Below are 14282 nucleotides of genomic sequence, written 5' to 3'. Positions count from 1 at the left end.
GAAGAACATGCTCAGCATGTCTCAAGCTGGGGGAACTGAAGAAAAAAATTCAAGTCTCGACTTTCGTTATTGAAGGATTCTCTGGGAAAATTATTGAATGATGCAGACAGCATCAAAGAAGATGGAAGGAATACACAGAGTCACTGTACCAAAAGGGATTGGTTAATGTTCAACCGTTTCAGGAGGTAGCATATCATCAAGAACCATTGATACTGAAGGAGGAAGTCCAAGGTGCATTGAAGGAATTGGCAAAGAACAAGGCACTAGGAATTGATAGAATAAAAATTGGAATCTTTCAAAAAAGTGAGGTGGAACAGGAGGCACTCATTCATCTCTGCCAAGAAACTTGGAAAATGACTATCTGGCAGACTGGTTAAAAGAGATCCCTATTTGTGCCTAGTCCAAAGATAGGTGACCCAACGGAATGCGGAGATCATCGGACAATCTCTTTGGTATCACATGTGAGTAAAGTTTTACTAAAGGTAATACAGAAACGGCTATAATCATACATTGACTAAGAACTTCCAGAGGTTCAAGCTGGATTCAGAAGAGGCCGTGGAATGAGGGATATCACTGCTGATGTCCGATGGATTTTGGCTGAAAGCAGTGCTTTACTGACAAAGGATTTCAATTTTGTGGATCATGACAAGCTATGGACAACATTGCAAAGTATGAGTATTCCGGAACACTTAATTGTGCTCATGAGGAATCTGTACCTGGACCAAGGGGCAGTTGTTCAAACAGAACATGGGAACACTGAATGGTTTCAAATTAAGAAATGTGTGCAACAGGGTTGTATTCTTTCACCATACTTATTCAACCTGTATGCTGAGCAAATAATCTGAGAAGCTGGGTTCTATGAAGAAATACGTGGTGTCAGGATTGGAGGAAGACTCCAATATGCAGATGATACAACCTTGCTTGCTGAAAGTTAAGAGGACTTAAAACATTTACTGATGAAGATCAAAGAGCACAGTCTTAGGTATGGATTACATCTCAATATAGAGAAAACAAAAATCCTCACTACTGAACCAATAAACAACATTCTTATCAACGGAGAAAAGATTGACGTTGTCAAGGACTTCATTCTTCTTGGATCAAATATCAACACTCATGGAAACAGCAGTCAAGAAATCAAACGCCGTATTGCATGCATTAGGCAAATCTGTTGGACAAGACCTTTTTAAAGTGTTGAAGAACAAAGATGTCATCTTGAAGACTAAGGTATGCCTGACCCAAGGTATTTTCAATAACCTCATATGCATGTGAAAGCTGGACAGTAAATAAGGAATACCATAGAACTGATGCATTTGAGTTATGGTATTGGAGGAGAATATTGAAAATGCCATGGGCTGCTAGAAGAACAAACAGTTCTGTGTTGGAAAAAGTACAGCTAGAACGCCCCTTAGTAGCTAGGATGGCAAGACTTCCTCCCTCATACTTTGGACATCTTATCAGGAGGGACAAATCTCTGGAGAAAGACATCATGCTTGGAAAAGTGGAGGGTCAGTGAAAAAGAGGAAGACCCCCAATGAGATGGATTGGCCCAGTGGCAGCAGCAATGGGCTCAAGCTTAACCATAATTGTGAGGATGACGCAGGACTGGAAACTGATTCTTTCTGTTGTGTGTAGGATCACTTTGAGTTGGAATCAACTGGACAGTATCTAACAATAACATGAGTTGGAAATGACTCGATGGCAGTGTGTGAGTACCTAGATTCCTTCAGACTCGACCTCTGTCTTTCCCCTCTTATGATCCCGCTGCATGACCTTCCTATGTCACTGTCATAAACAGCTATGTGTGGAGTCCTGTGGGACCATCATGGCCGTAACTTGAGAACTTCTGACACAATCACCAGTGGGAAGATCAGCTAAGGTCTTCTGATCACATTATAAATGCTGCCGAGAAGTTGAAATTTCAAGTTTATTGATGACTGCTGTGAAATTAGAGCAACTATTAAACCTGCCATGAGATATTTTTTGTTGTTTAATGTGTTAGTTAATAATAGAACATGCTTATTATACCACATTTAAAATCGTTTTAATAATTAACATTTTTAATACTATGTTGTTGTAGTTAAGTGCCGTCGAGTCGATTCCGACCCATAGCGACCCTGTATAGGGTTTCCGAGGAACAGCTGGTGAGCTTGAACTGCCGACCTTGCCGTTCAAATGGCTTTGCAGTCTAGCGCATCAACCCAGGACTCCTTTACTTCAACATAATTCATCTTCTTTTTACTTGTAAATAGCTTATTTTCTGGATGTTTTTGAGAGCTTGATTCTGAGATGTCCAGAGAATTCACTAGACTAACAAAGAGGTCCATGACACACAAAAAATATTTAAGAATCTCTTGCAAAGGACTAGATGTATTAATTATCCATAAGTGAATGGACACGCTGGGCCTTAAACTTCATCCAAGGACAAGGAAGAACTAATTCTATAGATTGCATGTAAAGGGGAAGCAGGAGCCAACAAAAATGTTGCTTTATGATTTCATGCCATACTTGTTCAATTTGACAGGCACATATCTATAACATGTCTAAATGATGGACTATGACTGAGGGCTTGTAGTGATACTTTGTTTGGAGAGACTATAAATTGTACCTTATAGAATGTAGGGGTCCTTGAGTGGTGCAAATAATTAACCAAAAGGTTGAAGGCTGGGGTCTACCTAGAAAAAAGGCCTGATGATCTATATTTGAAAACAATCACTGAAAATCCTATGGGGCACAGTTCTATTCTGATGCACATGGGATCACCATGAGTCAGAATTGACTTGATGGTGGTTTATAGAAAGTAAGTTTAGTATTATTATTATCTTTCTCTCTTTCAAATCCACTGTACAGAAAAAATTCCCAAAATAAAATTCTGAAAAATCTTATACTTCACTGACTACTCTTGACATTACTTGAGTGTAGAGACTTTCTTCCACACAACTAAAGAAAGTGCAAATGAAGATAAAACAAAGTCCTCTTCCCCAATACTTGCTGTTGTTAAGTGCCTTTGAGTTGGTTGTGACTCATAGTGATCCTGTACAGGGTTTCCAAGGAGTGGCTGGTGGGTTTGAACCATCAACCTTGCAGTTGTTTATCCTACAGCACCACCCCAACAATGGCCTATTAAAATACTAAATGTCTTCATGCTACCTACAAAGATAACTTAAAATTGGTTTATACAAGGTAGGTTATTTAGGAGCCTTGGTGGCGTAATGGGTTATGCATGCATTGGACTACTAACCACAATGATAGTAGTTCAAATCCACCAGCCACTCCATGGGAGAAAAAGGAGGCTGTCTGCTCGCATAATGATTACAGCCTCCAGAACTCTACAGAGGGTCACTAGGAGCTGGACTCGACTTAATGGAAGTGGGTTTGGTTTGGGTGGGTAGCTAGGTTATTAATAATTTAAAGAGCCTTGCTTAAGCCTTGACAAAAGTCTTTTTCATCAAGTTAACACATTAAAATGCACGATATAATGTTACAAATTTAATTTTAGTAGCTTCAGTTGAGAGTCGATATAAAACAACAAAGAAAACCAGAACCTTCGCCATCAAGTGGATTCTGACTCATGGTGACCCCATGTGTTATAGACTAGAACTGTGCCATAGGGTTTTCTTGGCTGTAAACTTTAGGGAATCAAATCAACAGGTCTTTCATCCTTGACACTGCTGGGTGGGTTCAAACTGTCAACTTTCAAGTTAGTAGCCAAGAGTAAACTGTGTCACCCAGGGACTTTCAGAAAGTCAACAAACTTGTGAAAACAACTAATTAGGGTAGTGTTCTCTCTTCCTGTAAACATGTACAGACATATGGACTGGACGTATTTGTCAATGTTTCCCTTCACAACAAAACAGCAGGGAACAGGATTTTGTCAGTCTGTAACTAAAGTTTGTTATCTTTAATTGAATGCAAAAATACTGTGCATGTACAAAGAGTAAGAAAGTTTATTGTACAATAGTTTATACTCTTCTGCCCACAGTGCCTTATCCTGCACAGTGGAGTGCACTTGTGTGGTCCCCAGGTTTTCATAACTTCGTACAGAGCATTTCCAGCATCATATCATCCATGCTCACTGAGCCAATGATGGGTCTGAAGAACAGTTCAGTAATGACACCGGCATTAATGAGTCTCAGCAGGGAAAGTGCACAATTCAGTTCCATGATTCTGGCCTGGTGCCCTCTGTGTGTCATCCTGACATGTTCGTTGAGTATCTGCTGAGTTCCCTGTTGAAGTCCCTGAATGTACTTTACACAGTGTAGGCCTGGCAGGTCTGGAGGAGAAAAAAGGGAGAAAAAAACTTTTTGTTTACAAAGGGCTCACCTTAAACAAGAGCTCACACTTCTGAGTTTTAACCAGGGTCTTCTAAAACACGTAAAAAATGGCAAACAAATGACAAGTCTTCAGAAGCAAAGCTTTTAAGAATGAGGCATCATGAAAGTACTCTTATTTGTTGTTGTTAAGTGCCATCAAGTCGGTTCTAACTCAAAATTACCCTATATAGGGTTTCTGAGGAGCGGTTGGTGAGTTTGAACTAGCGACCTAGTGATTCAAACCAACCTTGCAGTCCAGTGCTTAGCCTACAGCACCACACCAGTATTCACTATTACTCTGATGTGTATAGTTTGCTATGAATCAGAATGCACTTTACAGCAACTGCTTTTTTTTGTTTTATGATTATATGTTCTCATTTAAAAGACACTGGCCATGAGCCAACAAATACTTTAGTGTGAATTTGGTGCTGTATGATAAGCACTTGACCACAAGGTCGGTTTGAACTGCATGGTTGGTGATTCAAACTCACTAGCCATTCCTCAGAAACCCTATACAGGATTGCTATGAGTTGGAATGACTCAATGGCACATAACAACAACAGCAACAATTATAGTATTTAATGCTAATATAGTAATAATATGCTCAGTATACTATTTTAATGCCTTATCGTTTATTGAATCACTATATGCAAATATGAAGATATTCATATTATTTCAGAAGGTAAGCACTTTACCTTTTGCATATGGGAATATGACAAGAAATTTTGCCAGATCATAAGTATTTAACCATCCTTCCTCAAATTTCCTACCATTATAATGATTATCCAGTTGATGGTGGTAAACTGCACAGACACAAATGGAAACTCATAGGTCTCATTTAACTATTTGTCTACAGGTTTATTTTCATCTAAAGCCCATCATAATTGAAAAGATAGCTCTGGGCACTTAGCCCACTGTACTATGGCTTCTGTATTGATGGTTATTTTCTTTAAAAAAAGAGAGTGAGTGATTATAATGAGCATCCCCAAAGTTTCTTTTAAAATATGCTATTTTAAAGTATGAGGTCTTTGAAAGCATTATCTTACAGTCATTCAGAAGCTGAAAATTAAACATGAAAACATCATCTGATCAAAACATGGTTCCAATGCAACTTTCCTTGTAGAAAATGTACTGCCGTCTAAGTGAAATGTGTCTAAAAAAATTGCTATAACAGTAATATTGCTGTGAAGTTCTCCAACTTGTATTTAAAAATTGCCTGTCAGACCTATTGGTTGAACAATGTCAATGACGGTTTCAACAGTTTTTCTTCCCTTTTTCTACAAAATCCAACAGACAAGTATTTTTAAAGCACCATGCTAAAAGTCACGGAGTAGCAGAAGCAGTCAATGCTCATGAGACAATAATGATATCAGTAGCTCCGAGTCACTCCTGTTACAGGCAGATATCTGATTTGGTAAGTAAAATGAGAACAAAATAAAGCCACATTTCTAATCCGGATTCCCATTCTGATCACTCCAGTCCACACACTGACATCTCCTACTACCTACAACTCAATATGCAGACGTGAGAACCAGTTTCATCATGTTTGAATTCCATTTAGCAAAGTAAGAAGAGGCTGGTTTAGAATTATTCCAGTAATCGGAGGCTTCTTGAGCTCTAGATCTATGGCTGAGAAAACTTCATCTTGTGAACTCCACATTGTTTTTCTTTGCTTTCATATCACGCCCCTGCTTTAATCCCCATTAAGTGCTTTCTTGGAAGCAGGCTTGCCTTCAAAGTGAACTCAGGAAAGGGAAAAAGCAGATAGATATACGCCATCATTTTGTGTGTTTTTAAAGAAAGTAGTTTTAAGCATAATGATCAGGGAATATCAGAAGGCACAGCAAGGCCACAGACTTAACACGTATTATTTCCCCCCCAAAGTAAGTGCGTTTGTATTTTAAACACACTCACCTTATCTGGTTAAACTCGTATTGAAAGAGGACCTTAGAAAGCCGACAGAGAAGATGGGAGATTTGTGTTGTGCACGTGTATGTGTGTTATGTGTGGTATGTGCTGGGGGTGGAGAGAAGGGAAATTGACCAATGTATGCAAACTAGGGCCCAGGGAAAGAGGGGACTAGTTGGAATGCCCTTGTCTCATCTTCCTATCCCAACAGAACAAACAAGGAAATAATGGATGCTTACTAACACTAGCTGAAGGACCAAGTAAACACTGTTTTCTAAATGATCTTTAAAACCTGGAAGCAATTATTATAAATGCAGATTTGCAGACCATGGGCTGGAGCTACTGAATCTCTAATGGAGGGACCTAGAGACACTTAACAACTCCCCAAGTGCTTCTTGAACACAGGAAAGACTGGAAAACACTGAGATGAACAAAATGGCTACCTATAGTGGTCACAGGCAGGGACTGAGCTCTCCAGGTCCTGAAACATGAGGTATGGATGAATTATTATCCCACCCAGTACTGCTCCAGACTCATTCCAAAAATGCTGGGCCAAAGGCAAGGTCATGACCAGGAAAAAGGGACATGAAGGGAGCACTATAAAAGCGATCCTAACTCAAGTTACTTAGAAACTTCCTTCCCACTGCAATCCTTTTAGAAAGGAGGAAAGGAACATCTGGCCCTCAGGTCACACTGTTGTTGTTAAGTGCTGTTGAGTCAATTCCAACTCATAGGGACCCTGTAGTGTTCCTGAGGAGCAGCTGGTGAGTTTGAGGCCCGTGAAATCATTTGATCTGGCCCTGCTAAGGCAACCGCAGTTCCAGTCATCACATTGGTGGTGGTGTGCAGTGGAGTTGGTTCCAACTCATAGCGGGCCTGCATAGGGTTTCTGAGGCTGTAAATCTTTAAGGGAGCAGAAAGCGTCATCTTTCTCCAGTGGAACAGCCAGTAGTTTCGAACTGCTGACCTTGAGGTTAGCAGCCCAACTCGTAACCACTACACTACCAGAGGTCCGTAGTCATCACAGTGTTGTTGTTGTTGTTATGTGCCGTGGAGTCGGTTCCAACAGGGGTGAGTTAATTAAATGTTTGACCGAGTATAGCTGGCTAATTTTTAAGTTAATAATTTTGTATGTCCTGCAAATAAATATCCAAACGGCCCTTAACAGAAAAAAGGTTCCCATCCATTTTAGAAGGATGCTGGTTGAAGAGAACTCTAGCAGTAGGACATACCCAAGACCAGGGTTTCTCCAGATATTCTCCTATGAATTTGGTGGCACTTGGAGAGGGAACGGGGAGCAGAGTGTTGAACAAACCCCAAAGAACCTGTAAGTGTGGTGCAGTAAACATCTCACTGGTCCTAGGAAACAGGACAGCTCCACAAATCGCCAGCCATTTATTCTGGAGTAAGGTTTCTTGAGATTTCGCTATCTAATCTGTAAAATGGGGAAGGTGGAGGGCAGAGGGAGTTGATTAGCAGGTCACAAGGGCGGCGAATCAAACTCCCCAACCACTCCTGGGAAACCCTATAGAGGGTTGTTATGAGTCGGAACTCGACAGCACTTAACAAGAACAAAAACAATGGGTTACTTCAGTGTCTCTTTCTTGCTCCTTTGCTAGCCTAACACTAACCCACTTAGAGGAGGGGATAATGTGGATGCTTTTGATCACAAAAATGACCATTCAGAGACAGAGATTCGGGAAGGGAAACACTAAATCCAGTGTCCTGTCTGACTGTCCCTAGGGGGTCATCTCTCTGTGGGTCCTTGCCTAAGGCTTCATTTCTGCCACTCTTTATAGTTTCCCTCCAACAAAGAGGCTGTTATCAAATTTCACAACTAGTTTTCAGATAGGGAAGGTTGCAGAATTTGCAGTGAACAAAAACTTTGGTAAAGCTACGCGTCTGGAGTGCAAAGAAAACTAGAGAAGGAATTGTTAGCTCCATGAAGACATCAACTTTTCTCATCAATCCACCCACAAGGAGTGGTTCCTGCAGTCCCCCAACTTAGCTGAATTGGTCCCGATTCATCATTACCTGTGCCCGGACACTCCCCTGACCGCCCTGTGCCCCCACCCCCACCCCCCATAGGTACTGCCCAACGCTGTTCTGAGCCTCGGGGAGAAGCAGGTGCTCGAGGTCAATGCCCTTACCGGGGTTAAAAAGCACGGTTCCCTTGAGGTAGGCGTACTCCTTGGTATTGATATTCAGACTCCAGCACTTGGCAAAGAAGCCTTTGATGGCTTGAACCTCAGCTGCTGAAGGCAGTTGCCTGGCCTCCGGTGGCGGTGCCCATAGGGGTTGCGACATAGGCAGGGACAGCGGCTCCTTGCCCGTGGTATCCCGCCGCCTGGTGGTGAGTATCTTCTGCAGCATGCTAGGCTCGGTGGTCTCCACCGTTTCGAAGTGCAGGCGGTCCTGGGCCAGCTCTAGCAGGAGCAGCGGCGCCCAGCAGCTGCGCACTAGCACCAGCTGCTGGTCCAGGGGCAGCACCTGGAAACAGGGCAAGTATTTGACGAAGTGCAGCGTTTTCAACAGGCCGGCCGAAGCCGCCTCGCAGACCAACCGGGGGCTCTTGAGCGCCACCGGCCTCTGCGCGCCACACAAGGGGCCCCACCATGGGGTCCGTGGCTGCGCCTCCGGCGCCTCCAGAGCCGAGTGTGTTTCCTTCGCGCTCTTAGGCAGGTTGTAGAGCTTGCTGCCCTGGCGCGGGTGGTCGTCACTGTAGAAGCAGTAGCGGGGCAGGCGCTCTGCGGACGCTCCGCCCGGCAGCCCCTCTTTGCCCCCTAGCCTCTGCGCACCATAGGGACGGCCGCACCGCGGGACCTCCCGCAGCGCCTCGGGCGTCTCTGGAGCCACGTGTGTTTGCTTGGCGCTCGTGAGCAAGCTGTAAAGGATGCTACCCTGGCGCGGGTGGTCGTCACCGCAAAAGCAGCAACGGTACACTAGCGCCACGGCCCGCCCGCCCTGGAGTCCTTCTCTGCCCACCAATGGCTCAGCGCCGCAAGAGCAGCCCCAGCACGGGGCCTCTGGTTGAGCTTTGGGCGCCTCCGGAGCCGCATGCACTTGCTTGGCGCTTGTGAGCATGCTGTAGAGGATGCTGCCCTGGCGCGGGTGGTCATCACCACAGAAGCAGCAGCGGTACACAAGCGCCACTGCCCGCTCGCCCAGCAGCCTCTCTCTGCGCTCCCATTGCTCCCCGCCGCACGAACAGCCCCAGCACGGGGCTCGCAGCTGCGCCTCGGGCGCCTTGGGCGCTTCGGGCGCTTCGGGCGCTTTGGGCGCTTCGGGCGCTTTGGGCGCCGCGTGGGTTTGCTTGGCGCTCATGAGCATGTTGTAGAGGATGCTGCCCTGCCACGGGTGGTCCTCGTCCGCCATGGCCCGCGGCGCCTGCAGCCCCGCTCTGCCCAGTGGCCGCCGCCTGGGACCTATTTATAGGGAGAGCGCGAGCACGCGCGTCGTCCGCCTCCGCCTGGCCAAGGGAGCGGAAGGGGGCGCAGCACTGCGCTCCAGGGTGAACGCCCATGACCTCGGAGCTTCAGAGGGGGCAGGTGCTCTGAAAGGCTGGGAATAGAGAAAAATGTAGGCAGGAGAACTCCCAGACACTTCCCTCTGGCCTCTCATTCTTTCCTTCTCTGCTTTTTGGGAGACAGGAGCAAAGCACCAGAAGCAAAGAGTTGGAGCGCTGTTTGAACTCTTTCTGTTATGCCCTGACAATAGAATTTGCTGTTTTATTGGGCGGGCGGGCGGGCAGGGGTACTTTAAAAAGTGGGAAATCTATTTATATGCCGTTTTTGTAAACTTTTATCAAATGATCACTGTGTGTGTCACTTGTATTTTGTATCTGGATAGGGAGGACTCGTTTTCTCGCATCTTGGAAAATATAGACCAGGTACCAGCAGTATCAGGGGCATTGGTGGCGCAGTGGTTAAGCGTTAGACTGCTAACCTAAAGGTGGGCAGTTTGAACTCACCAGCCACAGTCGGCTTCTGTAAAGCTGTACAACTTTGGAAACCGTCTGGGGCAGTTCTACTTTGTCTGACAGAGTTACTAAGAGACAGAATCCATCCATCCATCCATTCATTCATTCATTGGGTTTGGTTTTACCAGGAGTCCTAGTGTAGCTCTGTCAGAAAAGCTCTGATCTGCTCACCTCAAAGTTGGCGGTTCAAACCCACCTGCTGCTCCTTAAAAACCCTATACAGGGTAGCTATGTGTTGGAACCTACTCAAGGGCACTTAACAACAACAAGCAGCAGCATCTGGGTACTTGTTAGAAATACACAATCTCAGACCCCAATCAAAATTTCTTATTCTGAATCTGCACTATAACAAGCTCTCCAGGGGTTTTGCATGCACTTAAAAGTTTGAAGTCATCAGGTTTCATTTTAATTCAATAAGTATTTATGAGCATCCAATATGTTCTCCATGCTGTTAGAAAGATGGGGCAGCATCCCCAGTCTGAGCTAAAATGTCATGTAGCCTCTACTATCCTCTTAGAGATAATCCTTTGGGTAGATGTGTACTTAATGTTTCTGAATGCCCATAAAGATTTATAGCCTCGGAAACTCTGTACAGGGTCACTATGAATTGGAACCAACTCCACGGCACACAGCCACCACCACCACTTCCTCAGCAAATAAATAAATAAATAAAATCAGGAAGCCTGAAGCCTTTGCCATACAGATGCCTTCCTAAAGTCCCAGACAGGTATTGAGCTCACTGGGTCACCCCATACCACCACCTGTCTCTTGTGAAACTAGCTGGTTGCTTCATCAAATACCTGCGTAACCTCAAAGTCACAATCTTCTGGTCCTCAAATCCCTTCTTTCTAAAATTCAAGGTTTATGCTAGTGATCTATTTGGGCCTAAGACTAAAGATGTTGAAGAGAGTAGGGAATTGGAAACTGGTGTAGTGTTCCCCTTTTTTAAAATTTCTCAGGGACCTGGGATTCTGAGCATAGCAGGGAAACATAAGAGACCCCTGTTTTGTATTCAACCTGATATTTTGTTCTGCTTGTGAGAGACTTCTATTGCACAAGGGCATCAAGTTACCTTAATTTTAGTTTTGGCCTGCCACTTTGTAGTTCTGTGACCTTGGGCAATGTGTTAGTTTCCTCTCCCGTGGTAACAAATTATCACAAATTTGGTGGTTTAAGACAATGCACATTTATTATGTTACAGTTTTGGAGGTCAAAAATCGGAAGTCAGTTTCACTGGACTGAAATCTAGGTGGCATTCCTTCTGGAGGGTCTAGGGGACAATCTGTTTCTTTCTCTTTTCCAGCTTCCCGAGGCTGGCCACATTCCTTGGCTCTTGGCCATATGATTCCAAACTCTGCTTCCTTCATCATATCTCCTCTGACTCTTTTAAGGATCGTTGTAACTTTTGGGGCAAATCCAGTTAATTCAGGATAGTTGCCCTACCTCAAAATCTTTAACATAATCACATCATCAAAGTCACTTTGCCACATCAAATAGCATAGTCACGAATTCTGAGGATTGTTGTTGTTGTTAAGTGCTGTCGAGTCGGTTCCAACTCATCGCGACCCTTTATAGCGTTTCTAAGGAGCAGATGGTGAGTTAGAACCAGTGACCTTGTGGTTCAAACCAACCTGTTTATCCTGCAGCACCACACCAGTACTCCTTTTAGCAGATAAGGTGAGACAACTTCAGGGTAAGGTGGCAATAATGCACCAGCACCACCATTAGGCCTCAGAAACCCTATACAAGGTCACTATGAGTTGGAACCAACTTGACGGCATTTAACAACAATAACAACAGGGAATAACAACAACAATACGCTCACTCCTTACCACCGCCACCGGAAGCTGTCTACTTTTTCTGTCTGTGCACATTCTGCAAACACCGTATAGGTCAGTTGGTGCGCAACCATAATGCATATTGGCAATGCTCCAACCTTCAAGCTACTACTATTGTTGCTTTAGGCATCTTCTTCATGAATCCATAGATCAGCTTAGCTGAAAAACCTTGCCTAACTCAATGTCAACCTTTAGTAGCCAGTAGTGGTGACTTTTAATCCTATTACTCAGTTTTAATTTCTTCCTAATTCTTATCAGAACCTTCCTTATCTGATTGATTTATTTAGTTGTTCAATGCTTGTTGATTGTCTCCCTCTCTCCCCCACTAATATGAAAGTCCCCTGAGGGATAGAGCTCTATCACACTGTATTCTAGTAACAAGAACAATGTCTGGTACACAGTAGGTACTGAAGAATTTTGTTGTTGTTGTCAATTATACCTTTAGAGAGAGAAAAAGATCTAACTTCTATCCTTGGCAAGCATCACCACACAGCAATTACTGCATTACCCCAGAGGGAAGAGAAGTTAGCAGGCCCTGTGGGTTTCATAGCTTTCTGGAGGTCTATTTTGATAATCAGAGTGGGCCAGACACTATGGTAAAGTAACAAGACACTTGCGTTGACACTGGTTCACTTTTTAATGATGTAACATTGAGGAAAGTATTTAATATGAGCCATTTCATCTGTGAAAAAAATATCATAGAAGCTCATTTCAATATATGAACCCTGGCCCTATATCCTTCAAGGAACTTTCTGAACTCTTTGCATCTCGTCAATTCTAATTAAAATATCCTAGTAACTTAAACCCATTTTTTTTTTTTTTTACTTTAATTCAATCATTCATACTTCACACATTTTTGATGCCTTTGACTTTCAGGCATTGTCTAGAATTGAAACTAAAGTGCATGAACTTGTAACATATTGGCTATAATTCTTGTTCTTTCCCATGAGCAGAATCTTTTGATTTTCTTTCTTTTCTTAAACTTTTGATTCTCTATTCACAACTCTGAAGGACTTTCTAGGTTCTTCAGATCGACTGTTTCTAAGGAGAGATTGCCTACTTATCCTTCACAAGTATTCATCCTTGGAAATGTCAGGAGAAAACTGACTTCATCTTTCTACTTTCCATTTTTTCCCCTGAACAAATAGCTCTGGAGGAACAAACTCCTCTAAACACATCTATGAAGAGATTTGCACCAAATAATGCCAGTCTGCTGGTTGTGATGGGATTAGTGAAGACATAACCTTCTAAGTCGAGCATAGGCTTCTTCATTTGATTTGTACAGTACCTTCAGACCACTGTGACAGCTAGACAAAATGACACTCATCAACTGCACTTGGCATGTGCTGAGTTTGTCTATAACTACAATTTGGATATTTACACTGACTTTGGTGGATGACCTTGGTCAGTTGGACACCCACTCTGTAGAATCCATTATCTGCTCCGACTCAGGGAGGGAGTAAAGCCACTCTGCCTGCCTGAATGCAACCTTCAACTTCAAAGTAATGCAGTTTTCACTAAAGGCTGTAGGAGTGAAGTACAGGTGGGGATAAAGCTGGGTAAAATTGTAAAACTGACCTTTGCACAGTAAGCTGTTCTTGACTTGCGAAGGCATCATGATGTGAAACATGGTATGAATTTTCAATCTGAGCTTAAAAGAGGTGAACTGCCTCAGAATTCGGTTCCCTTAGTAAACAGTAGATGCAATGAACAAAGGTATTTTCCTTATTTTTCAAGATAAATGTTAGATAAACTCAATTGTAGAAGAATGTTATTGTTAAGTGTTATAGAGTTGGCTTGACTCATAGTGACCCTGTGTAGGGTTTTTGAGGAGCAGCTGGTGAGCTTGAACCACCCACCTTGCAGTTCAAACTCGACTTTATCCTATAGAGCCACACCAGGACTCCTGTAGAAGAATACTGGCTGATAAAGCCCCAAGAGATAGCCTTACTCTTTCGCTTTTAACATCAGAATGTTTAAAGCCTTATTTATGGACAAATTGATAAACTTTAGCTGCTGACTCATGAAACCTCAGAAGATGATCACATCATTATTATTTCCTTTAGGTACACTACAAAAAAGGTTTGCCTGCTTTAAGGGGTCACATACTTGCTGCGCTGGGATTATATTCCTTGTAATCCTGAAATGCTCTAAAATCAACTTTTCAAAATGTGTCAAACAATCATTCTGTTCAAGGAAATCCACTTACCAAATCAATTTTATTTTACTCAATCTACCAATTTTAAA

The 14282-nt window shown here is 43.3% G+C and overlaps 1 protein-coding gene across 1 annotated transcript; it reads right to left on the bottom strand.

Annotated features, from left to right (window-relative positions):
- Window positions 1–4025: 4025 nt before the first annotated feature.
- Window positions 4026–9593, bottom strand: NR0B1 (nuclear receptor subfamily 0, group B, member 1). Its single transcript, XM_006835560.1, has 3 exons — window positions 9510–9593; window positions 8369–9464; window positions 4026–4270 (listed from the first exon to the last, which is right to left on the bottom strand). Exons 1-3 carry the CDS (start codon window positions 9591–9593, stop codon window positions 4026–4028), a joined length of 1425 nt encoding a protein of 474 aa, XP_006835623.1.
- Between the last annotated feature and the right edge of the window lie 4689 nt (window positions 9594–14282).

This window comes from Chrysochloris asiatica, unplaced genomic scaffold, assembly GCF_000296735.1.
Source record: "Chrysochloris asiatica unplaced genomic scaffold, ChrAsi1.0 scaffold00018, whole genome shotgun sequence".
NCBI lineage: Eukaryota > Metazoa > Chordata > Mammalia > Afrosoricida > Chrysochloridae > Chrysochloris > Chrysochloris asiatica.
Note: the sequence above shows the minus strand (reverse complement) of the source record. Positions and strands in the feature narration are given on the sequence as shown.